This window comes from Nipponia nippon, unplaced genomic scaffold, assembly GCF_047370975.1.
Source record: "Nipponia nippon isolate SJK-2023a ecotype South Korea unplaced genomic scaffold, ASM4737097v1 scaffold_15, whole genome shotgun sequence".
Lineage (NCBI taxonomy): Eukaryota > Metazoa > Chordata > Aves > Pelecaniformes > Threskiornithidae > Nipponia > Nipponia nippon.
The window spans coordinates 6361681-6382690 of NW_028262331.1; the positions used below are offsets into that span (position 1 = coordinate 6361681).

General features: G+C 56.8%; 2 protein-coding genes across 8 annotated transcripts in view; both read left to right on the top strand.

The window, feature by feature from the left end:
- The window catches only part of DTX2 (deltex E3 ubiquitin ligase 2), a 39159-nt gene extending 23568 nt beyond the window's left edge, over window positions 1-15591 (top strand). For 4 of the 7 annotated variants that reach the window (XM_087751759.1, XM_087751760.1, XM_087751761.1 and 1 more), the window contains 7 exons: window positions 3308-3376; window positions 4262-4393; window positions 12695-12765; window positions 13423-13581; window positions 13669-13830; window positions 14522-14611; window positions 15243-15591. In XM_087751759.1, the coding sequence (XP_087607885.1) occupies window positions 3308-3376; window positions 4262-4393; window positions 12695-12765; window positions 13423-13581; window positions 13669-13830; window positions 14522-14611; window positions 15243-15467 (908 nt within the window). In that variant the 3' untranslated portion in view covers window positions 15468-15591. Of the gene's footprint in view, window positions 1-3307; window positions 3377-4261; window positions 4394-11649; window positions 11737-12694; window positions 12766-13422; window positions 13582-13668; window positions 13831-14521; window positions 14612-15242 lie in introns of all 7 variants that reach the window. The other 3 variants (XM_087751762.1, XM_087751755.1, XM_087751757.1) reach the window with 3 other exon arrangements.
- Window positions 15592-19217: 3626 nt separating this feature from the next.
- LOC148056301 (uroplakin-3b-like) lies at window positions 19218-20831 on the top strand. The gene is given in 7 exon segments (XM_087752080.1): window positions 19218-19250; window positions 19253-19312; window positions 19367-19559; window positions 19656-19875; window positions 19977-20053; window positions 20268-20388; window positions 20648-20831. Coding segments are annotated over 7 exon segments (888 nt in total).
- Window positions 20832-21010: the final 179 nt, after the last annotated feature.

Genomic DNA, 21010 nt, shown 5'->3' on the forward strand with positions numbered 1-21010 from the left:
CAGAGGTCTGAGCAAACTGTTGAACCACAGTGTTGGTGTTTAGGGATCAGCTGGACTAAAATCTCTTGGGAATAATGTAGTTTAGCTGTATGCCTTGGGGCTGGGGGGTGGACTAGGCGGTCACATGAAGGCCCTTCTTATACTATTTTTAAGATGAAGACTGGGAATTCGCTTTTTGTTAAATGAAACCAAGTGTTTCTTGTTCACAGGATTCCTAGAGCTGGGGCATTTGGGAACATAGCAACCATAACAATTTTGCTGGTGGATATAATCGTACAAATTAGCAGTGCTTCTCTGAGATCTCATGTTATTTGAAGGCCAGCTCTGCCTTTTCCCCTCTACCTGCTTAAACCCAGGACTGGAACCAAAGGCACATCAGTCTGAGGTCTGTGCAAATACAGATCAGTAGCCAGAGCCAGTGACCGGAGCGGCACGTTAGGCTGGGTACGTGAGGAAGCCTGTGGTCAACGCTCCTTACATTATGTAAGGGGTGTTTTTCCCGTGCTCAGCTTCTGCACAGGATATTGCAAAAGTGCCTTATTTACATGGCAGGCTAAGAAAAGCTGGTGGATGTTGTCATAGCTTCAGTGAAAATAGCTTTACCCTAAGGAATCATAACATTGTAATTCTGGCCAAATTGGTGCTTTGAGCAAGAGAAAAGAGGCAGTTCTCTGAGCGTGCTTATTGCACACGTTCGCAGGATCGGCTCAGATGCCAAAGGATGCTTTGCAAGGCTTTCTGTCTCTTCCCTCCTGCAGTCCTTGCAGGGAAGAAACGCAGTGGCAAATGGAAAGTGTGAACATATTAATATTTTTCAAGCTCCTGGAGTAGCTAGGGAGCAGCAGGGACCCTTGCAGGAATGTGCGGGCATCCAAAGCAGTCTTGGTCTGGGCAAGCTTATCTGGTTGCAGCTTGGCCCTTGCATCTTCAGGTGAGAATTTATCCAGGTCCAGGGCCAGATTTGCTCCTGACATAACTCCACAGATGCCTGCAATGAGTTTGAATTGAAACTGTTGTGTCTACAGGTCAGAATTGGAGAATCAATCTGCAGATGTGATGTGTGTCTGTGTATTGTTTTGGCACTTTGTATTAACACCTACTCACACGTAAGGCTTGGATCACAGGAGATCCCTTACTGGGGACTCTTGTCACCAAACTTGTGGGAGGATTGTTAGATGCTAAGATTTCCAGTATTGTATTAGAGCTTTAAAGGAGGCATTGCTGCGGGGTTTTGAGATGAGCCAGAAGAGCAAAGTAACACCAGAACAGCCCCTTTTTGAATGCTCTCTTGATTTGAATCTGCAGAAGATGATTCATTGTGTGTATCTCTGAAGGCATCCAAAGGTAAAAATGGAAAATTACCTTTTCTTGGCCGGTTTAAGATTGAGAACATTTGGTTGGGGGTCATTCTGCTGGTCCCACGTTTGCCCTGTGTTGTATGTCTGTGTGGAGTTGTAGATGCATTTGCAGCTCGTAAAACGAAAGAGAAAGTTCCTGGAATAAATGTTTATTTTTCTTTGCGATGATTGATGATGCTGGCAGGCGGTTTTGGACGTGTTATTCCAGATATGAGAGGGTCTGTGTTAGAGGGTAACTGAACTCAGCTGAGGTTCTGTGGCTCTGGTCTGATTTTTGAAGGCAACATTTTGTTCTCCACATTGAGTCTGAAGTCAGTTGTTCAGCCTCTGCTTCTGTTGTGTTCCTTTATTTTTTTTTTTTTTTAAATGGGCTCTGCATGTTAATGTTAGCAAGACAGTATTGATCTCTTAAGAAGAAAGCATTAATTTTGCATTTGCCTATCAGTCAGCTGTGTGTAGGTGGTGATAATCTCTGTTAGTCTTTGGACTTGCTTTTCAAATGTCAGTCTCTGCAATCAGTGTGATCGCACCGCTTAGAAGCAGGTTTTTTGGAGGCAACCTTGCCGTTTCCTTTTCTGCACCAATTCTGGGGAATTGCATTTGCAGCCCCGGTGGGGTCAGGCTGTCTGAGATGATCCCCCCCAGCCGTGGGAAGGTCCAGCATCTTGCCCGTTTCTTGGGAATATTGTTCCTCTAGGCTCTCTAACCAGCCTGAGTTCTTCTGGGAATACCTCTGACTGTCCTTTAACCTGCTGAAAGGGGAAAGCAGCTGCCTGGTGCACGTGCAGGCGGCAGCTTTGGTGCAGTTGCTGGGCTTCAGGTGTTCAGTTGGACTCACTCACTCAGAAAAGTAGCTTTTGTTACGGGAACACTTAAGCTGCTGCTTAAGGCTCCCTGGGAGTAGCGAAGGATTGCTGGCTTAGACCGGGGTTGAGAGCACGCAATAGTCTTGCGGTCTTTAGTTCAAGACTTAAAGGAAGTTATTTTGATTATGAAATTTCTGGATCCGATGTTCAGTTAGAGGCCTGCTGGCTTGTACCGCCGTCAGGGGCTCTGGGCTGTACCAGCTGGGAACAGCCCGGTGCTGTCGGTAGGGTGAGGGGTACTAACTCGGTGTTTGTAGGCTTTGAAGATCCTCCTCTGGCCCTGCAGCTCCTGGGAACTGGGGGGCTACACCTCTCATCAACAGTGATGGTACCTGATGAGGGTGATCCACGGCTGCCTGGTTTGTGTTACCTGTTTCCATTTGGAAGCGCGTGGTTTCACCGTGCGTTGGGCAGCCTGCTCTTCTGGCCAGACCAGCTCTGCCAAAGGTTCTTGGGTAACCCTGGGGAAATTTGCCTGTGCCCCTCTTCCCGTCTCATGAAACCCTTTCTGTCTGTCTTTTGGTCCTTAGATGAGGAAGTTTTACTAAAACCATCCAACTTTGTGTATCAAGAGAGGACTTGAAACAGGTTCTGGGATATTTATTGGGCTTGGACCTTATGTGAAGTAGGCAGAAAGCGTGGTTGGCCCTGCACAGGGGTAGCTCTGCTTGTGGGGCACTGACACAGGCTTTGCACAGGGGATTTCTAATCACAAGGCATGGGTTCTTGACTGGTTGCATGTTTGAGGCAGAAAATAGTCCTACCACTTGCACACAAAGCTGGCTGATGCTTCCCATCATAACTCTATTTTCAGTCATGTCTGGGCAAGGTACCTCATTTTTGTCCTAAACAAATGTGCTCGTGTATCTTCCTTTCCCAACCCAGCTGAATAGAGGCTTGAAAAAAGAAAATCCTTAGAAATCTCAACTTTGGCCGTGAGTTATTATGCAGGATGCTGGCAAGAATTTCCATAGTGTTAGGATGTGGGTTTGCATGGTCTGCTGTCAGAGGTGACTTCTGGGGAAACGCTGGCTTTTAGGTTGTCTGCTCTCAGCTTGCAACCATGAGCTTTTTTTTTTTTAGTTCTGGCGATGGCTGTTGCAGGTGGGGAAGTCATTTCTTGGGAAAGCAAAGGCAGGTGTTTTCCTGAATGTAAGTTTAACAGCAATATGGTCCCTTAGAAGTGTTATGACTTGTAACCGGCTTGTATTTCATGGGCAAACATCATATTAGATCAGCATGATCAGTCCTGTAGCTCTCTGTGTGCCAATTTTACCTTCAGGGAATGGCTGTCCTTTTTAATGATTCATTAGCTTTAACAAACTGCATCCCATGAACACGGCTGGCTGGGATGGGGGAGGGCGAGAATTGCATTGCATTGCAGCTGGGGGTGCCAGGAAAAACTGGAATGCCAAGGAGGAGACGGCATGGGGTGAGCAGGGGCTGCCTCCATGGGGCCTGTCTGGCAGGGGACCGAGCGGGGCAGCTCCAGCCCGCGGTCAGCCCGGCGCTGCTGCAGCCTTCGAAGGCAGTTAAGCTGCGCTCTGGGGATCGGTTTGGTGCGATGCCTTTGAAACACGTAGCTTTAGCGGGGGGAGTAGCTGAGCAGGACCTTTAGGGGTTACAGGTGATGCCCCTCATCCTTCAGGCCCCCAGGGTCAGGGCTGCTTCCAGGGCTCCGGTCAGCGGGAGGACTTTGCACCCCGGCAGACTCGGTGCCTGAGGAGCCCTAAAGCCAAGGCAGAGAGGAAGGTCCTGTTCACGCACCAGCTCCGAGGGTCACGGGTGAGACTTGTGCCCGTATTTCCCTGCTTTAATTTGCTGCCTGGGCTCCTCCCTCTAAAAGCCTCTGGATCCTGTCCTTGTGCTGACTCCAACCCCGTTGCCTCTCGGATGTTTTATGTCCTCTGAATCAAGGGCTTGGGTTTTGTTTTATTTTATCTTTTTTTAATTTTCTTTGAAAGGTTAAAGTTTTTTTTTAATGAATGTGTTTCCCCGTTGTTTCCTTCCTGCATGTTGATCTCGTACCCGCTGTAGGCATGACGGCTATTCTGATGTCAGCCGCTGGACTCCCCGTGCACCTCACCTGTGTGCCGCAAGCTGCCAGCACCCATAAAGCCACTAAAAAACACAGCTCAGTTAAGGAGGGGAGGAAAGTGTCCAAGAAAGGTAGTTCCTGCTCAAACTCTGATATTTGCTTCCATCTCCTTCTCTTTATCTCTCTGCACTTGTTCTGCCTCCCTCCTTTCCTCTTGTCTCTTCCCCCACCCTCTTGGCTCTTCTGATTTGACTGATGATGTTCGTCCCATCGAGGGGAGAAGCAGGGCACGTCTCCTCTGGCCTGCACAGTCTCTGACAGGCTGTAAAATAAGATGATAAAGTATACCCTGTCCTGTGGTAGCTCTGCTCGTTTCCATCAGTCGTTAGAGCCGGAGCAGCCCAGTTGTTCTCTGTGCATGTCAGACTCCTGCAGCCTCCCTCTTGGGGAGCCCTGGGCGTCCACGTACCAGGACCTTCTCAGACTCATTGGTGGGACAGGTCTGGGAGCTGAGGGACCATCAAGGAGAGCGTTTAATCCAGACGTGCTCTCAAGCGAAGGTTTGCTTGTGAGCCATGCTTGTCACAGTTGAGTCATGGGCTGAGAAGGATCTTCCAGACAAGCGGGCCCCTGAGTCATACAGGGCTTTCAAGGTCAAATTGCAAAGGGTTTGTTCTCTCCACCTCTGTCTGGAGTGGAAGGGAGCGGAGTGGAGCCCTCTCTGGTGGACATGCCCTGGCAGGAAGGGCTGGGTTACCCCAGCTTTCCCGCCGAGCTGAGCCACCTCCAGGGCAGGGCCTTCATTTCTCCTCTTCATATCTCACTGGCATCCCACACCCTTGCCATTGCAGAGTCGATGAGCTCCCAGTTTCGAGCCTGGATCCCATCTGTGTGTAGCAGCCCTGGGACTCTGTGGGAGTAGGTGTGAATCCAGCCTGGTGTAGCTGTAGGGGTTGTTTGTCAACCCCAGCACAAGTGTCCTGGGGTGGTCAACCAGCACCAGACCTAAGGTGCTTCCCCCTTCAGATAAGCGAAGGGGGGACTAGAGGTGGGGGGGTGTTCAACATGGAGATGCTTGCATTTAGGAAAGAGGGAAGAGCCCTGAGGTGGAGGGGAAGAGGCACCTGGCTGTCAGGGGAGTTTGTTGGTGCCAGGGTCTCTCTCCTTGGAGTCCGTGCATGCAGTGAGGAGGCTTGATGGGGAACTGAGGTCCAAACCTGTCCGAAAGAGGCAGGCGGGTTGGTAGAAGGAAAATAGGCATTAAACGCAGAGAGAGGTATCTTGTGGAAATGCATTATGGAGGGAGCTGGGAGGAGGAGATGCAAATGGCGAGAAGGAGGGAGAGAGCAAATGTGGAGTAGGATGTGTGATAGAGGGGGAAGAGAAAGCAGGGGGCGGCAGGAGAAGCAGCAAAGAACAGGAGGAGCGAAGGAAAATGGGAGGTGAAGGAGAAGAGTGGAGCGGAGGTGGGTGGCAGAGGGGCTGGATGAGGATCTCACGCCGCGGAGCCAGCTGGCAAGGCAGCGGGGTAACGCCGGCTTCTGGCGCTTTGCTCCCAGCATGGGCAGCATCAGTGCAGCCCTCCGCAGCCGGGGATGAGGGCTGGGTGGCAGGGACGCCCTGGAAGCTGTGCCAAAACGGAGTTGCAAAGAGGCCAGGCCCTCCCGCGGAGGCGTTGCCTTGCCCGTGTCGCTGGAGGAGCCCGAAAAACTGAGGGCCAGGCCTGCTATTGGTGTTGGTCACCTGCTGCTGGTTAATGACATGAAACTAGCTGTATTTAGGGCAAGGTGTGGCCACAAATGCACAGCCCCGCTCCTCTGCAGTGCAGCTGGCTGCCGGCTTCTCCTTGGTGGGATCTGTCGGTAGCAGCATGCTCGCAGCATCCAGCCCCTCCTCGGCGCAGAGGAGATGTGGGTGCAAGCGACCGGGATGCTTGCAAGAGTGTGATGTTCACAGGAGGGTATGTCTTGCAACTTCTGAGCGGGGTGGGGAGAGCAGCAAGGCAGAGCATGAAACGGGGCAGGTGGGGAGGATGGGAGGTTGGCTGGGGGGTGAAGCAGCGCACACCACGTCAGGTATCCGCCGAGGAGCAGAGAGGTGGCCGTGCCGGGTGTTGCACACCCCATCAGCAAGGCCTCTTTCTCCACGAGGTGCTGGTTCATCAGCATTTGCTGCAGCACCCAGGAGCACATGCGTGTTGCCTGCCGGCGCTGCTGAGCCGCATCTTGGCCAAAGGCTGGGTGTGCTGGAGCAGGACCGGCACCAGCCTTGGCCCTGGGGTGTCCGGGCAGCTGGCTCAGCCACAGGGCTGTGCCCGGAGTCGGGCTTGGGGACCCGCCTGGCTGCCACCTCCCTGCCAGCTCACCAATGCCAATGCTGGGGCCAGGACACCTCCAGCCCGGGGAGCAGGGAGGGGACAGCAGCAGGAGGGATGGGACAGCGTTTGGGGAAGGGGCACCAAGCAGCTCCTTCTCCCTTCTGGCACAGCAGGATTTGTGCCATCCATCCTCGTCCTGTTCAGGACGTGCTGCAGAGGAGACACTTTGCCAGCTCTGCCCTTTCCAGTGCTGACCCGTGAGAAGGGGGTGCCTTTCTCTGTTTTAGTTTGCTAAAATCCCCCCTCTCGCTTTAGAAAGTGGGGTTCCCTCTGCTGGGGGCAGGGAGGCTGGTCCTGCAGAGTGCATGACTCCTGGGATGAAGAGGGTGCTCAGTCCCTCCTAGGAACACGCTGTGTTTGTACAACACCCCTCCAGGCTTAGGAACACTGCCCTGCAGTGAAAGTAGTGAGCCTGACTTTCAGCCAGACTGTTCTTTTTCCCTTTATGGGCCCTGAAGCTGCCAACAGGCAGAGATGGGCCTGTTTTGTGCCTTGAACTTCTGCATCGCATGCCCTTTTCCCTCCCACACCCCTCCAGATTTTTCCAGCACTGAGAACTCTAGCAAGAGCTGTACATCCAGGAGGAGGCCATCAGTGTGCCGACTACAGCCGGCTGGGGCCAAAATGGGTGGTGGTGGGTGCAGTGTACCCCTGCCGAGCCCCTTCTCGCTCCCTCCTGCTGCTGCAAGCCCTGGCCCCACGCAGGCCAAGGCGACGTTGCTGGAATTGCAGCCAGCTTGGCGAATAGCTGGGTTACGCTAAACAAAGGCACTAATTAGTCAGGACTCGTTAACGTTGTTGCCGTTTTGGCAATGATGTCTCTGGCGCAGACAAGTGCTGCGCTGTGGGTGCCGCAGGTCTCAGGGAAGCCGTCGTCTCCGGGCAGGCGCTGCGCTATCGGTGCTGGCACACGGCCTGGCAGCGTCTGCCATCCTGATGGATCAGCGCTGCCTTCCCGCCGGCCGGCACAGTGCTGCGCTTCCTTGGGCTGCTGCAGCTGCTGCCTGATTGCGTGCTCGGGGCGAGCGGAGACCCCACCAGCTGTCTGGGAGGGAGGCAAGCGGCTTGTCCGGCTCTCTCCGAATGCTGCTGTGCCACTCGGGAGCGGAGCTGGCTGCCACAGAGGGGGACTGAAGGGAGAAGGCGTTGCTTTGAGTCTGTTGTGCCACTTGTTACCCTTTCAGCTGATGGATCACCGCCTGCTTTTCCCCTGGCTTGGAGGTTTCCCTGCACATCCTCTCTGGGGTGGGCAGTTGTGTGCGGAGCACTGCAGTCATGGAGGGAGAGGAGATGAGCACTCTTGTCCTTCCCTGCCGAGCAGGATGGGATCTGGCTAGGCGAGGGGAGTAATCCCAGCTGACTCTGATTGCTCCCCATACGTCCTGTCCATCCACAGCTGGGACTGTGGACCGTGCCTATGGGATGGGTGGGAGCGGGGAGCCCATCGGAGTTGGGGGAGCTCGCTGTTCCCATGGGGGACCATCTGCTAAAGGAGACAGGCTGCAATAACAGGGATGCTCTGTGTCAGGATCAGCAGCCTGGTTGCTTGGTTAGCTAAATGTGGAGAAACCTGCTTTAAACACCAAATCTCGTCTCACCTTCCTGATCTCTGGACAGCCCTCTTGGGGGTGAGGCCGGTAGGTCCAGCCCTTGTAAGTCCAGGGAACAGAGGGCAGAGGTGATCAGAGTTGGGTGACTGTCCATGGCAATAACTAGAAACAACCTGTGTCTGGCCTGCATAGGGTATCAAAAAAAGAGTCTGCTGCTAACCATATGGCTTGTTTTGGGATACAGAAGGAGGTATGTTACTGCTGCAAGCATTTGGTTGCTGAGGAGGGATTCAAAACACATCTGTTAAATGTTGCCCATGGAAAGCCCTTGCTTCAGCAAGCAACTTATTATCTACAGAGAGGAAGGGGAAGCATTAAAAAAAATGGTTATTCCTCTCTTTGTAAATGAAAGAATGGTAAACATTCCTTCACATCCCAAATAAATCAATAGTACAGCATTGCGCCAGCTGGTGATAAACAGCATCAGTCGATTCCACTATTGCATTTCCAATCCGCTATTGAATCCTGAAAACTGTGGGGACTGAACAGGCTTTGATGATCCCAAGGGATGGCTAGAACAAAGATTTGGAGGCAAACACTTTTTTGGAGCAAACAGTCCAGTAAGGAAGTGATTCACGCGCTGAAGGATATGCGGCTCGTGCCGTGGCGGGTGCTGGGCCTCCCAGCCGCCTTCCAGCTCCCCCCCTGTGCCGCTGGGATGCGGCCTGCCAGATGTGCGTCTGCCCAAGGAAGGGCCTCTCTTCAGAGGCAAGGACGGCTGTGTAGGCTTCGCTACGCTTGCTGAAACCAAGTTCTCAGCATCGAAAGGCTTCCTTGGGCTTGGACATTCAAGCACGTGCAGCTGGGGACAGATTTTCTAAAGCATCTGGGCTCCCCAGCCCTTTCTCTCTCAGACAACCTTGGTGGATCTAAATGCATCAGAGCGTTATCCCAGCAAAGTGACAGGAACAGGTCAGAGATGCCAGAATGCAAACCCATCAGGCACGGGTTTCCTAAGGATGGCTGAGGGCCTGTCTGAATGCCCCCAGCTCCATCCTAATGCCAGCTGGTGAGGTGGTGCAACGCCATTTGCTTTGCCCGAAATCCCTGCTGTACCCCACAGACTGCAGAGAGTTTTCTTGTCCTCACTCTTAACCGGGCTCTGCACCGGGATTTTTGTCTCCTTTCATTGATTTGATTCAAATGAGCCTGGCCGGTTCTTGGGCAAGTCCTCTCTTCATTTCTCTGAGCTGCTACAGAGGAAGGAAAGTCAACAGCAAGAGAAATGGACAGCAGGGGCTGCAGGGAAGGAGCATCCTCCACCATCCTGAACAAGGTGAATTGCTCTAAAGCTGCTCGGATCTGCTGTGCAGAGGCGTTTGCCAAGTACTGGGCAGGCATTGCTGTTGGTGTCACACACCCTCTCTGCTCGCTTCCCTTGCTGTCTTCACCACCTTGTCTGTGCATCTTTTTGGCACTGCTTTCTCCAGCCCATAGCCAGAGGAGACAAGAAGGTCACTTCAAAAAGAGCCACATGGAAAACACAACCCAGATGGAGAAGGACTGGGTGATCAGTCTAGCAGGCAGCACGGGATCCTCAGGAATGGGAACGTGGTGGTCATCGTGCTCGGGTACTCGTGGAAGCGGATGGAGTTATGGTGGGTAGCAGCTAGCCCTGCTCACGAGGTCCCCTCCAAAACTTGCAGAGCAGAACAAGCTGAAGCCAACCGTCTCCTGCGGTTGCAAACCAGAGCCTGGTTCCAACCTCCACATGTGAAAAGTGCCACCCTGTGGCAGCCTGGAGCGGGGACACGACAGAGCACACAGCTGGCAGGGCTTCAGGCACAGTAACCACCGAGCTGAGCTCTGACGATGAGCTGAGACACTTCAGACTGCTTGCATTCCCCTTGCGGCTCGTTCCTGGCTGGTAGCTCTTGATCTGCTGCATGCGAGCAAGTTCCCAGCAGAGAGGATTCCTGGACCCGTTTCTCACCTTTAGAAAAGGCAAGGCAAGGAGCTGCATTCCCTGTGGGCTCTGGTGATGAGGCCTTGAAGCAGCTCCTGGCACTGCTGAGCTCTTGGCCTGAGAGCTGGAAGGCTGGGGCTTGCCCAGGCCTGTTTGTCTCCTGCTCTTCTTGTGGCAGTTCTTGGAAATGCTTTTCCAGGGGATTTTGGCATGCCCCTGGAGTGGAAAACACCTGCTTCCATGTTGCTCTTTGGCTTAATGTTTATTTCATCGTTACCGCCTTCCTGACTAAGGGTCTCCAGAGGGTGATCCTCACAGCCCTGCTCTGCCTGAGATGTCCGGCATCTCTCCTCCTTGCCCGGCACTCGGAGGGAGTATCCCTTCATGTCGTGGGCTCCTTTTTTTGCTCTGTGTGCTCAGTTATCCCTTCTGCCTGCTACTGCTGCCAGAAATCATGTGTTTCAGGATGGTCAGGAATCCCCTTCTGAAAATAACTCATCGTAATGACTGTGTCTTCATTTAGGAGAGTCCAACTCCCAGTCCATCAGTCTTCCTTAGCTAAACGATTTTCCACCCACGTTAGCGCTCTGCCTCGCTCTCTTCTGTTGCCCCGAGCTAGCTTGTCTGCAGCAAAAAGGCATCTCTTCCCTGGTTGTGTCTCACCCAGCTGCCTCTGCTGCAGGGCGACCGTGTGCTCTCTGTCGAGGTGCCCCCATAGCACCAGCCGCTCGCAGAGCTGGCGTTCACGGGAACGAGGGGCTCCTATGTGATACAGGATCTGTGCCATCCAGGTCTTTGCCTGTTTAATGACACCTGTGGCAAGTGAGCAGTCCTGCCCTTCTGCTTCACTGCGTTTGCCTCTGCCATGAAAAGTGGTTATCCAGAAGATGGCACCCACCCCTCCCTGCTGGTGACAGAGGCTGCTTTTTGGGGTGGCAGAACAGCTCGGTGCTGGCTGTCTCTAATGCACAGCTTTTTCAACCACAGAAGCAACACTTGTGAACCCTCCAGCTTCCTTGAAAGCCCCAAAGTGGATGGGGAGAGCTGAAGATGCATGTCATGCAGGTACGCCCACAGCTCCGATGCCTGACAGTTGCACGTGGTGATGCTCTGTGTCCACCTGGGATCGTGACAGTTTGGAGTAGCAGTACTCTCTGTGCTAAAGCTCAGTTGATGTTCTACAGCGGCTTAGAAACGAGCTCGAGAGCAAAGCTCTTTGGGACAGTGCTGGAGTACAACTCCTCACGAGGCCCTGGGCATTGGGCATGGATGCTTGTGGCCTGTCCAGCTCCTGCTAGCATTTCCTTTGCTCCCCGAACTGCCCCAGCAGCTCAGCCGGCCAGGATGGAGGAGAATGGAGAAGGAAGAGCTACGCCTTTGCCAGCCCATTCGTCACAGCACTGCTTTCCCCTCATCTCTCCCAGAAGCAGATTTGGGGAGGAAGGGTGAGGTTCTCCCCAAGCCAAGTGAGAGGTCTCTTTTGCCTCCTGCCAGGTGGGCTCATAACGTCACTCATGCAAACGTGTCCTTTCCTAGGCTGGTGGAAGAGCCTGGCAGCCTCTGCGACGGGCCTGATCGTCGGTAAGGAGCTCGTCTCCTCTCACCCAGGGCTGGGCGCTGTGCAGAGGCGTGCAATGCTTGCTGGCTTAAGCCAAGCCTTGCTGGGCAGCCCTGAAAGGATGGGCTGGGAGTTGAGGTGACCGCTGATGCTCTCGGCGGTAACTTGCTCTGGGTGTTGTGTGATCCTGTAACACCTCCGGGGGGACCGGGCTGCTCAGGTGCCCGTGCCTGGGTGGATGGGGAGCAGGGACTATATTTAGGAAAATGCGAAGGTATCAGTGTCGTGTGCTGCAAATAGGGTACCTGTTATAAAGCTGGTTTGCTTTATACACCCTGTGACTTGCGCTGTGTCTTGCTGGATTTGAGTACGTGGAAGTTTGAAAGGCTGCTATTTCGTGCTAAGGATGCGAGGCTCCTTCTGCTGTACTTGAAACAGGGCCTGAGGCTTAGTGTATTGCTGAGTCTCTCCTTATCAGGTGCCAGCGGCAGGGTGTGAGGGGGTCCCATGTCAGCTGGGGTGATGTGGGAACACCTTTTCTACTTTGACAGCACAGAGGATGTAAACCACAGTGTCCTTGGGTTGAGTTTGATCCTAGTTGGCCTCTGGTGTGCACAAAGAAAGCCCAGCTGGGACCTGGCTGGTGTTGCCTGGGGTACGTGGGGACAACTGGAGCACAGCAGCTATGGGCGGACCCCTGGGTGAACGGCACAGGGCACCAACATCTGCCAGTGGGTTCTCCCATCTGCGGTGCTCGTGGTCCTAGTGGTAGCCATTTCTGATAGCAAAGCCTTTGCGGGGCCTGTAGGGATCAGTTGGAGCAGCCTCTTCTCCCCCTCTAACCCTAACCTTTCTCCTTGGCGTCCTGGCCAGTGACTTGCTTGTCTCCCTTCTCTCTAGCTCACCCTGCACATGCCCATCATACCTCACAGCATGTCTGACTTCTTCTCCTCTCTTTTTCTCGTCCCTCTCCTTGTGCAGTGACACCAACCGAGCCAGAAGCGGTGGTGAAGAGGTACCTGGAAGAGGTGAAGGGCTCTCCTGCTGATGAGGTGAGAGGACAGTGAAGTGACTCCAGCTTGCCCAGTGGCCTTGTTCACTGGGGTGCCGTGGAAATCACGGGGATGCCTGAGTACCATCCTTCCTTGGGCATCCCATGTGGTAGTTCCTGCTGCTTGCAGTGGCGCTGTTGATGGTAGGTGGAGAGGCCTCAGCACTGCCTGAAGCCCACACGTGGTAACTGGTGACTTGTCCTCGTCTGAGGACTGTGGCAGAGAAAGCACGGTGTGGGCTGGGTAGCGGATCCTGGCAATGCCATCCTGTTTCCCTTGGAGCTGGCTGCAGGGCCTGGGGTGGAGGAGGGAGTTTGACCTTGGTCTCCTCTCAGTGCTCGTAGAGGTCAAAACTGCAGAGATCAAAGCCCTGCACTGGAGCTGCTCTGTAGAGGAGCAGGACGTACCCATACTCGGTTCCCACTCTGACTGGTGGCAGCTCTCCTCCTGTGCTGTCCAGGAGGTGGTGGATGTGGGGTGATACCAGCCAGATAAGGAAACCTCTCTCTGTGCCCCTAAACCTGAAAGGGAAGGATTAAAGTTGAAGGCACGTCTTCCTGAAGCATCTCCTTGATCGCTTCCTTGGTAGGTCAGTCGTTATGATCAGCCTGTGCTCACACTACATGGTGGTTTTCTCCTTGCTCTCTTGGACTCTAGGACTGTATCATCTGCATGGAGAAGCTGTCCTCCCCCTCAGGTTACGCCGACACGTGCGAGTGTAGCACGATCAAGCCGGAGACAGTTGGTCGTCTGACAAACTGCCAGCACTCCTTCCACATGCTCTGCGTGCTGGCCATGTATTCCAATGGGAACAAGGTACCGAGCTGGCCCATCCCCACCAGGTCCCCTGTGCCCGGGTGACTCGGCCGTGGAGCTCTGATGCCTGCTTCTCTTTCCCTGCAGGATGGGAGTTTGCAGTGCCCCTCTTGTAAAACCATCTACGGAGAGAAAACCGGTACTCAGCCCAAAGGGAGGATGGAGGTCTCCACTTTTCCTCAGTCCCTCCCTGGCCACAAGGACTGCGGGACAATCCAGATTGTGTATCACATCAGCAGAGGCATCCAGGTGAGTGCACAGCACACTCACAGAACAGCCGCTGCCAGATAGCACAAGCTGTGAGAGCCTCCCACAGAAGTACAGGGATCTAGTACGTACCTGCTGGCAGCCCACCACGGAGCAGGCTGAGGCGCCTGGAGCCAGCAGCTGCACTGGCTGTTCTTCAGTGTATGGGTGACTTGAGTCTCCTCCATGAAGGATCTTTTCCCCCTTCGGGAGTGGCCCCAGGGTCTGCAACAGCCTTTCACCTACAGTCAAAACTCATACCTCTGTGTGAAACAGAGAAGACTCAGCCCATGCTCACAAGGTGGGAGAGATCCCAACATCTGGTTTCGCAACCCACACCTGAGGTTTCAGTGGTTGCAGTGAGCTTGCAAAGGTTTGAGCTGGGTGGTCTTTTTAGGGTGTCATCAGGCCACATGGAAAAAGCTGTGGTTTGGGGCTGTCTCCCACCAGAATTTCAGTAATCTGAAGAGCTGGCTTTGTATCCCAGCATGAGACCGCTCTTGGAGGACCCGTAATACTCGCATGTCCCACAAGAACAAGCCAGATACCTCATACTCATCATCAGCAATACCTTGCTCCTTTTACATGGAAAAGCTGCTTTGAGATGGAGCTATGTCAAATCCTGCTGCTGAGGGACTGTCCAACTCATATGGAGATGGATGTGTCCATGCCAAATATGTCTTATCTATTGCAGGGCCCTGAGCACCCCAACCCTGGGATGCCTTACACAGCAAGAGGCTTTCCTCGCTATTGTTATCTACCGGACAACGAGAAGGGCAGAAAGGTAAGGTATCGCACCCTGATAACGTGACCCTTCTCAGGTTGTCTCTTGGCCCTGTGTGGGTGGATTGGCACAACAGGGTTGCTTTTGGGAGCTGTCCTCACAATGCGAACCAGCTGTTCTTAGTAGTTGTCCATGCTGTTTGTTGCTTACATGTATTTGTAACCCCTCTGCCTTTGAAGATCTTTGCTGCTTCTTCACAGCTTTGACTGTGAAAACTTAGTCTCCTTCATCCCTCTTTACTAAACAAAATCCCATCTGATCTTTTGGGAAGACACTCCTGGCCTGTCTTGGGCTATGCAGTTACAAGGGTTTGCACTTAAAACTGCTGAGCTCGGAAAGTCCAGCTGCTGGCTCTTCCCATCCCTGTTTGCTCTGGGTGGGTGTGTTTGTCTCAACTTGTGCCAGTATTTTTTAAGTCCTGGAAGACCAACACGTGCAGGGAATGGTCCTTCCCATCAGGGGAACCGCATGGGTAACTAGAAGGTGAGGGAGATCCCTTCTGATGCTGGGATCTTTGGTTTCCTCCTGCTAGAGCAAGGATTTAGGCTGTTAAGCTTCTGGGAAGCTGCTTTCATGGCTCAAGTCTCCTCGCTGCTGAACCCAGCTTTGGTTTTCCTCTTTCCACCTCTAGGTTCTGGAGCTCCTGAGGGTGGCCTGGAAGAGACGCCTGATTTTCACAGTAGGCACCTCCAGCACCACCGGTGAGAGCAACACCGTGGTGTGGAACGAGATCCACCACAAGACGGAGATGGACACAAACCTGAGCGGCCACGGCTACCCCGACCCCAACTACCTGGACAATGTGCTGGCGGAGCTGGCTGCGCAGGGCGTCACCGAGGACTGCCTGGGACAATGAGCTGGCGGGGGCCCGGCTGTGCCGTGCACGCCTCGCGGGGCCCACCTAGTGCACTTATTCCTGTTGCCTTAAGTTCCTGTGTCTGACCGCCTGTCACACTGAGCAATAACACTGTACCGCGGGAGCCCTGCCTGCTCTCTACGGCCTTTTTTTTGGGAGGGAAGGATATTTTTGTAGAAACCACGCTTGCATCTCTGGATAGGGTTGATGGCCACAGCCAGGACCAGCTGGGAAGAGTGGTCCTGAGGTGACAGACCCCCTTGTGAAGGCAGAACCTTGCCCTGGTGATGCTTGGGGACAGGACAGGGAGAGGGGGGGTGTCGTGCTCCCACTTGACCAGCTGGAAAGCAAGCGAGGGCCTCCCTCCTGTCTCTGAGGAGCCTCTTCCAGCAAAGCCTCCTCCCTCCTGCCCCTGCGTCTCTGCTTGGTCGTAATAAACACTTCATTTCCACGGCAAGTCGCTGCTTTGCCTTCAAGCTGCCTGATGGCTTGGGGTGCTTCCCCATTCGGTGGCCCTCTCTGGGGGACCAGCCCGCTCCGTGGAGCTGGGGACACCCGATCCAGCCAGGAGAAAGGAGGGAAAGGTCAGCTCTGCTGGAAGGACACAAATCTCTGCAGGGGCGGGACACGGGGCGCGGCCATGGTGCAGGCAGAGGTGACCCAGCAGCGTCCATCCTGGGGGAAGTCGCAGCCCCCTGCCCTTGCTGCGAGCCGCCATCCCCACTCCTATCGTCCTGAAGCCCTTCTGGCAGGGCCTGCCCCTCTTTTCCCCCCCTCTCAGGTGAAATGGCAGCAGTTTGGGGCTGTTTGTGCCCGGTGAAGCTTTGTGCTGCTGCAGGGAGAGCTGGTGCCAGCAGGCCGTGACAGGCCACCTTCCTCCCCGCCTCTGCGGCCAGCTGGGCGGTGAGCAGGATGGCAGCGGTGCAAGGCTGCCATCAGAGATGCTCTCTGGGCAGGAGCACGTTCCTGTACCGTGAACTCTGCCCGTTACGAGTGCTAGCACCCTGCATGAGGGTATTGCCCCACTCCTGGTGGCCTTGCTGTACGTTGTCCCCGGGCTTCTTGTCACCTGGTAGCTGAAGCCTTTCTAAGAGCTGTTTCTGGCTGTTCTGGCCACCGGCCCCAGCTGCAAGTCCCAGGAGCTCTGCCCACATTAAATCCCTTTGGCACATCAGAGGCCCTGGTGCCAGCTGCCATTTCACCTCCTTCCCAGGAGATCCGGGATGTGGCCGTGCTTTGTGGTAGCTGCTGGCTCAGCATCCTCCTGGGACAGCATGTCCTGGACCGGCAGAGGGGCGATGTTCTTTCCGTCACGCCAATATAAAAATGAAAGGTTTTTCAGAGCTGTCAAGGGCTGGAGCTTTCCCCAGTGTCCATCTTGTGCTTGCAGCCTCCTGGTTACCCTCTGCTGCAGGTTCTAGGCAGAAAGCCCTCAAACGCCCAGCCAAGTCTGGGGATGCTGCAAAATTGGGAGCTCCTCGGGAGCAGCAGGTACGTGTCTACGTGTTGCTGAGCTCTACAGAAACGGGCTGTGCCTGCTCCTTTCCCACCCTGCTTGCGAAAGGGAGAGATTTCGAGTTTGAACCTCAGCTTTCTATCCCCAGATCATGTTGTCCCAGCAATCAAAACAGTGAATTGAAGAGAAAATTGAGCAGGGTTCACCCAGCCCTGTACAAAGCCAGAATTTCCCGCTGAGCTGGCCCGAGGCATCTTCAGCAGATGCTCCTGTGCGTGAATCAGTTGGAGCCTCCCCGCGTCTGGGCTGGTCCAGGGCCCGGGCACCGCAGCGTGAGCTGGCCAGGCTCAGTGGCTCGTCCCTGGCTGTCACATCCTCCGCCACGGGGACATGAGGCATCTCCTAAAATCCTTGCCACATCGGTGCTGAGCCCTGAGACGGCTTAGCCCCCGCGGCGGGGGGATGCAGGCAGCAAAGGGGTGGAAAGCAGCAGAGCCGGGTGCTCGGGCACCGCTGCGCAGGGAGATGCTGCGAAGCCGGTCCCCTCTCTGCTCTGGGCGAAGCCGGTCCCCTCTCTGCCCTGGGGTGAAGCCGGTCCCCTCTCTGCCCTGGGGCAGGGGTTGCAGCCCGCGGAGGGGGAAGGCTCCAGGGCTGGCGTGGGGCAAAAGCATGACTGCGATGCCGTGGTGCCGGTTGGAACCGGGAGGGGACAGATCCCAAAATAAGTGCTTATAATGCTACCGGACAGGTCTGACCGAAAGACTTGGGTCCCCCTGGCCCTGGCTGGAGACCCAGGGTGGGGGTTTCTCCCTCTCCCCTGCGGTGCCGGCTCGTTTGCAGCAGGGAGGTTATTATTAGCCAAGCCTTGACCCCACAGGCATGCTGGCCCTGCGGCCCAGTAGCGGGTGCCAGCAGCTGAAACTGTGACTCAGTGTCCCCCTGCGTCACCCGGCCTCCCTCGCCCCGCCGGGGAGCGCAAAGGAGGGCTCTGGGGTGGCCGAGGGGGCTGGCATGTCCCCGTGGGCATCTGCTGCTGGCGGGGACCGGGGCAGGCCCTGCTGGGGAGGAGAGGGCAATAAGGCAGGGACTGGCAGAGCGGGGAGGGATGGAGGCTGCAGCTGCGCCTGTTTTCCCCTCCGCAGCTGGGCTGTGTAATCTTTGAATGCCCCATTTCCACTTAATCTGAAGGCGCGGTCCCGGCCCCTTCGGGAAGGGGGGGAAATTCCCTTCCACGCGGGAGTGGGCAGCCGCTGCCCTTGGCAAACACCAGAGAAGGAGCCCTCAAACCAAACCCCTCTGCCTGGGGAGCAGCTGGGGGGGCGGCGGGGGCCCCTGAGCTGTGGCACAGCTCCCGTCCCAGGGTCGCTGTCCCTGGCCCCGTCCCAAGGGCTCGGGGGCCTTTCCCCAGGGAGGGGGGCCATGGCCCAGCCCCGCTGCCAGCGAGGGGGAAGGATGGATGGGGAAATGCCAGCATGGGGTGGCCCTGGACCCTGGGTGCCTCCACGCCCCCGGTGCTGGGTGGGACCGTTTGCCTTGAACGCTTGGGGTTTTGGGTGAGCTTTGGGTGTGATGGCTCTGGAGTGCTTCCCCGCCCTCGGGGCAAGGCTGGCTGCACCCAAAACCAGCTGGACCCGGGCCCGCTCCTCGCCCTGGCTCTGGGCACCGGGTGGGCATGGGGCACCCGCAGGGAGTCAGGTCCTGGTGGGGCAAATGGGGGTGCAGGACCACTTGCCTGGCTGTCCCCATAGCCCCGACAAAACCTCCGACTCCTGCCGACTGGTCCTTGAACGTGCCTCCGGTGCCTCCTCTGTGCCTCAGTTTCCCCTTTCACATCACAGGCTTGTGCCCCGCATCCTCACAGCCCGCTCCAGCACCTCGGCACCGGGGTCCAGCAGGGTGGCTCCCTGGGGGGTTTGGGACCAGCAGGTGACCCGGGAGGTGCAGCCGGCCCCTTTGCCCGCGGGGTCCTGCTGGGCCGGCAGAGCCGGTGCAGGAATGTGGGGCTGGGAGGGTCCAGCACCTTGGGACAGGCGGTCCCCGCTGCAGGGGCTCACAGGGCGGTTTGTCCCCTCGGCAGTGGGACGGGGTGAGCGGAGCAGGGCAGCACGTCCAGCCCCACCGGGACAACGCCATGGAGCTGCCGTGGGTGCTGCTGGCGCTGGCTGGGACGGGCGCAGCCACGGGCCTGGGTGACTCCCCGGGGGGGACGGGGCAGAGGGGGACGGGGGCTCGCAGGGGCTGCGAGGTGTTTTCCCCGTGGGTCTTTGCAAGGTGTTTGTGCCGGGGAGGGAGTTATGGGGCTGGGCATGGCTGGGGCATCCCCACACTGGTGCCATCCCCCTGGTGCTGGCACTGCCAACATCCCTTGAGCCCCGCTGTGCCAGCACCGGTGTTCGTGGACCCCAGCATGGATGCAGGCTGGGGTGAGGCGCTTGCTGAGCAGTGCGGAGCACAGGGTGTCCCCCCGCTCACCGCCTGCCCCCCAGCCCTGCTGCCCTACGTGCCCCGCGTGCCCCCCGCGGCTCTGCCAGGGAAGCTCACCGCCACCACCTTCGCGCTGGAGAGGCCCTGCTGCATCTTCGACCAGCACACCAACGCCTCCGACACCGTCTGGCTGGCGGTGGCTTTTGCCAACGGTGAGTGCCCACTGCTCTGGCACATGCTCCCTGCCATGGCGGGGGGACACGGGGGACCCTCGCTGCAGCCGCTCACCCCTCGTGTGTGCCATGCAGCCTCGGCCGCCTTCAGAAACCCCCCGTCCCGGGCCGACGTGCCCCTGTACGAGAGGCTGCCCACCACCCACTCCTACATGACACTGGAGATGGCGGCGGCCGCATACGCCTGCTCGGCCCCGAGCCCGGCCATCCTGCGGGTCGGGGGTGACACGGCATGCGGGGGCCAGGGTGGCCGGGACCCCTGCAACGGGCCCCTGCCCTCCCCGGGGCCCTACAGGTGAGGCTGGCGGGATGGACCCCCCAGCTCCTGGCTGGGGTAATTCCCCACGGAGGCTGTGCACGTCCCCCCGTGCTGTCAGCGCCGTATCTGTCCCGCAGGGTGAAGTTCCTGGTGATGGGCTGCCACGGCCCCAAAGCAGAGACAAGGTGGTCTGACCCCATCCTCCTGCGGAGAGGTACCGGTGGCACTGCTGTCCCCCCACGGGTCCCCCACACCTGCCCGGTTGGGGTGCCAGCATGTGGCACAGCATCGGCCCTATGCCATCACCCCAAAACCCGGAGGGGAGAAGCGGTTCCCGATATCCCCTGGCCACCCTATCCCTCCCTTTCCATCGCACCATCCCTGAGCCCTCCATGTACCCCCACATTCCTCATCCCGCCTCCTTCCAGCCGGCAGCCCGAGCACCATCGACCCCGCGCCCGTGCGCTGCGGCAGCGACGTGGTCGTCATCACCTCCATCCTTGCCAGCCTGGGGGCCGTGCTGGCCGCAGCGGTGCTCGGCGCCGTGGGGTACGGGGGCTGTGCGGGGACACGCTCGGAGGGACGCGTCCGCGGGGGCCCCAGGAGAACACCCCCTCCTCGGCTCCATCGGCAAAGAGATGGAGCAAAGGAGAGGTTTTTAAGACTTAAAAAGCCTTTTTTTTTTCTTAAATTGGGGGTTTGCCGCAGTTTGGCAAGGAGAAAGGGCTCTGTGGCAGTGGTCGGCGCGAGGGGGGCCAGCAGAGCCCCGCGGACCCCTCTTGACACCTCTGCTTGTCTCTCCCTGCAGCGCCGAGGTGTGCAGGTCCCTGTGCCACCGGGATTCGGGGACCGGCGCCTTCGCCCGCAGGTCCTACAGGACCCACCACATCCCCCCGGCCCTGCCCCAGCCCCTGCCCCCCGGCTGCAGGTGCAGCCCCCCGGGGCTGGGCTGCTTTGCCCCCCGGCCTCCTGCTCCGTGTTCTGCCAAGTAAACTCTCTCGTTACATCTTTCACTGCCTCCTCCTTGCCCGGCCGCGGGACGATGCCTTCCCTCCGCCTGCCACCCTGCTCACGGACCAGCTTGGTGCTCTGTTCACCAGGCCCCCGCCATCGGCCACGCAGGGCTGGAGCTGTGGAAGATGGGGGCACCGGGACCCCCAAAAACCACCCG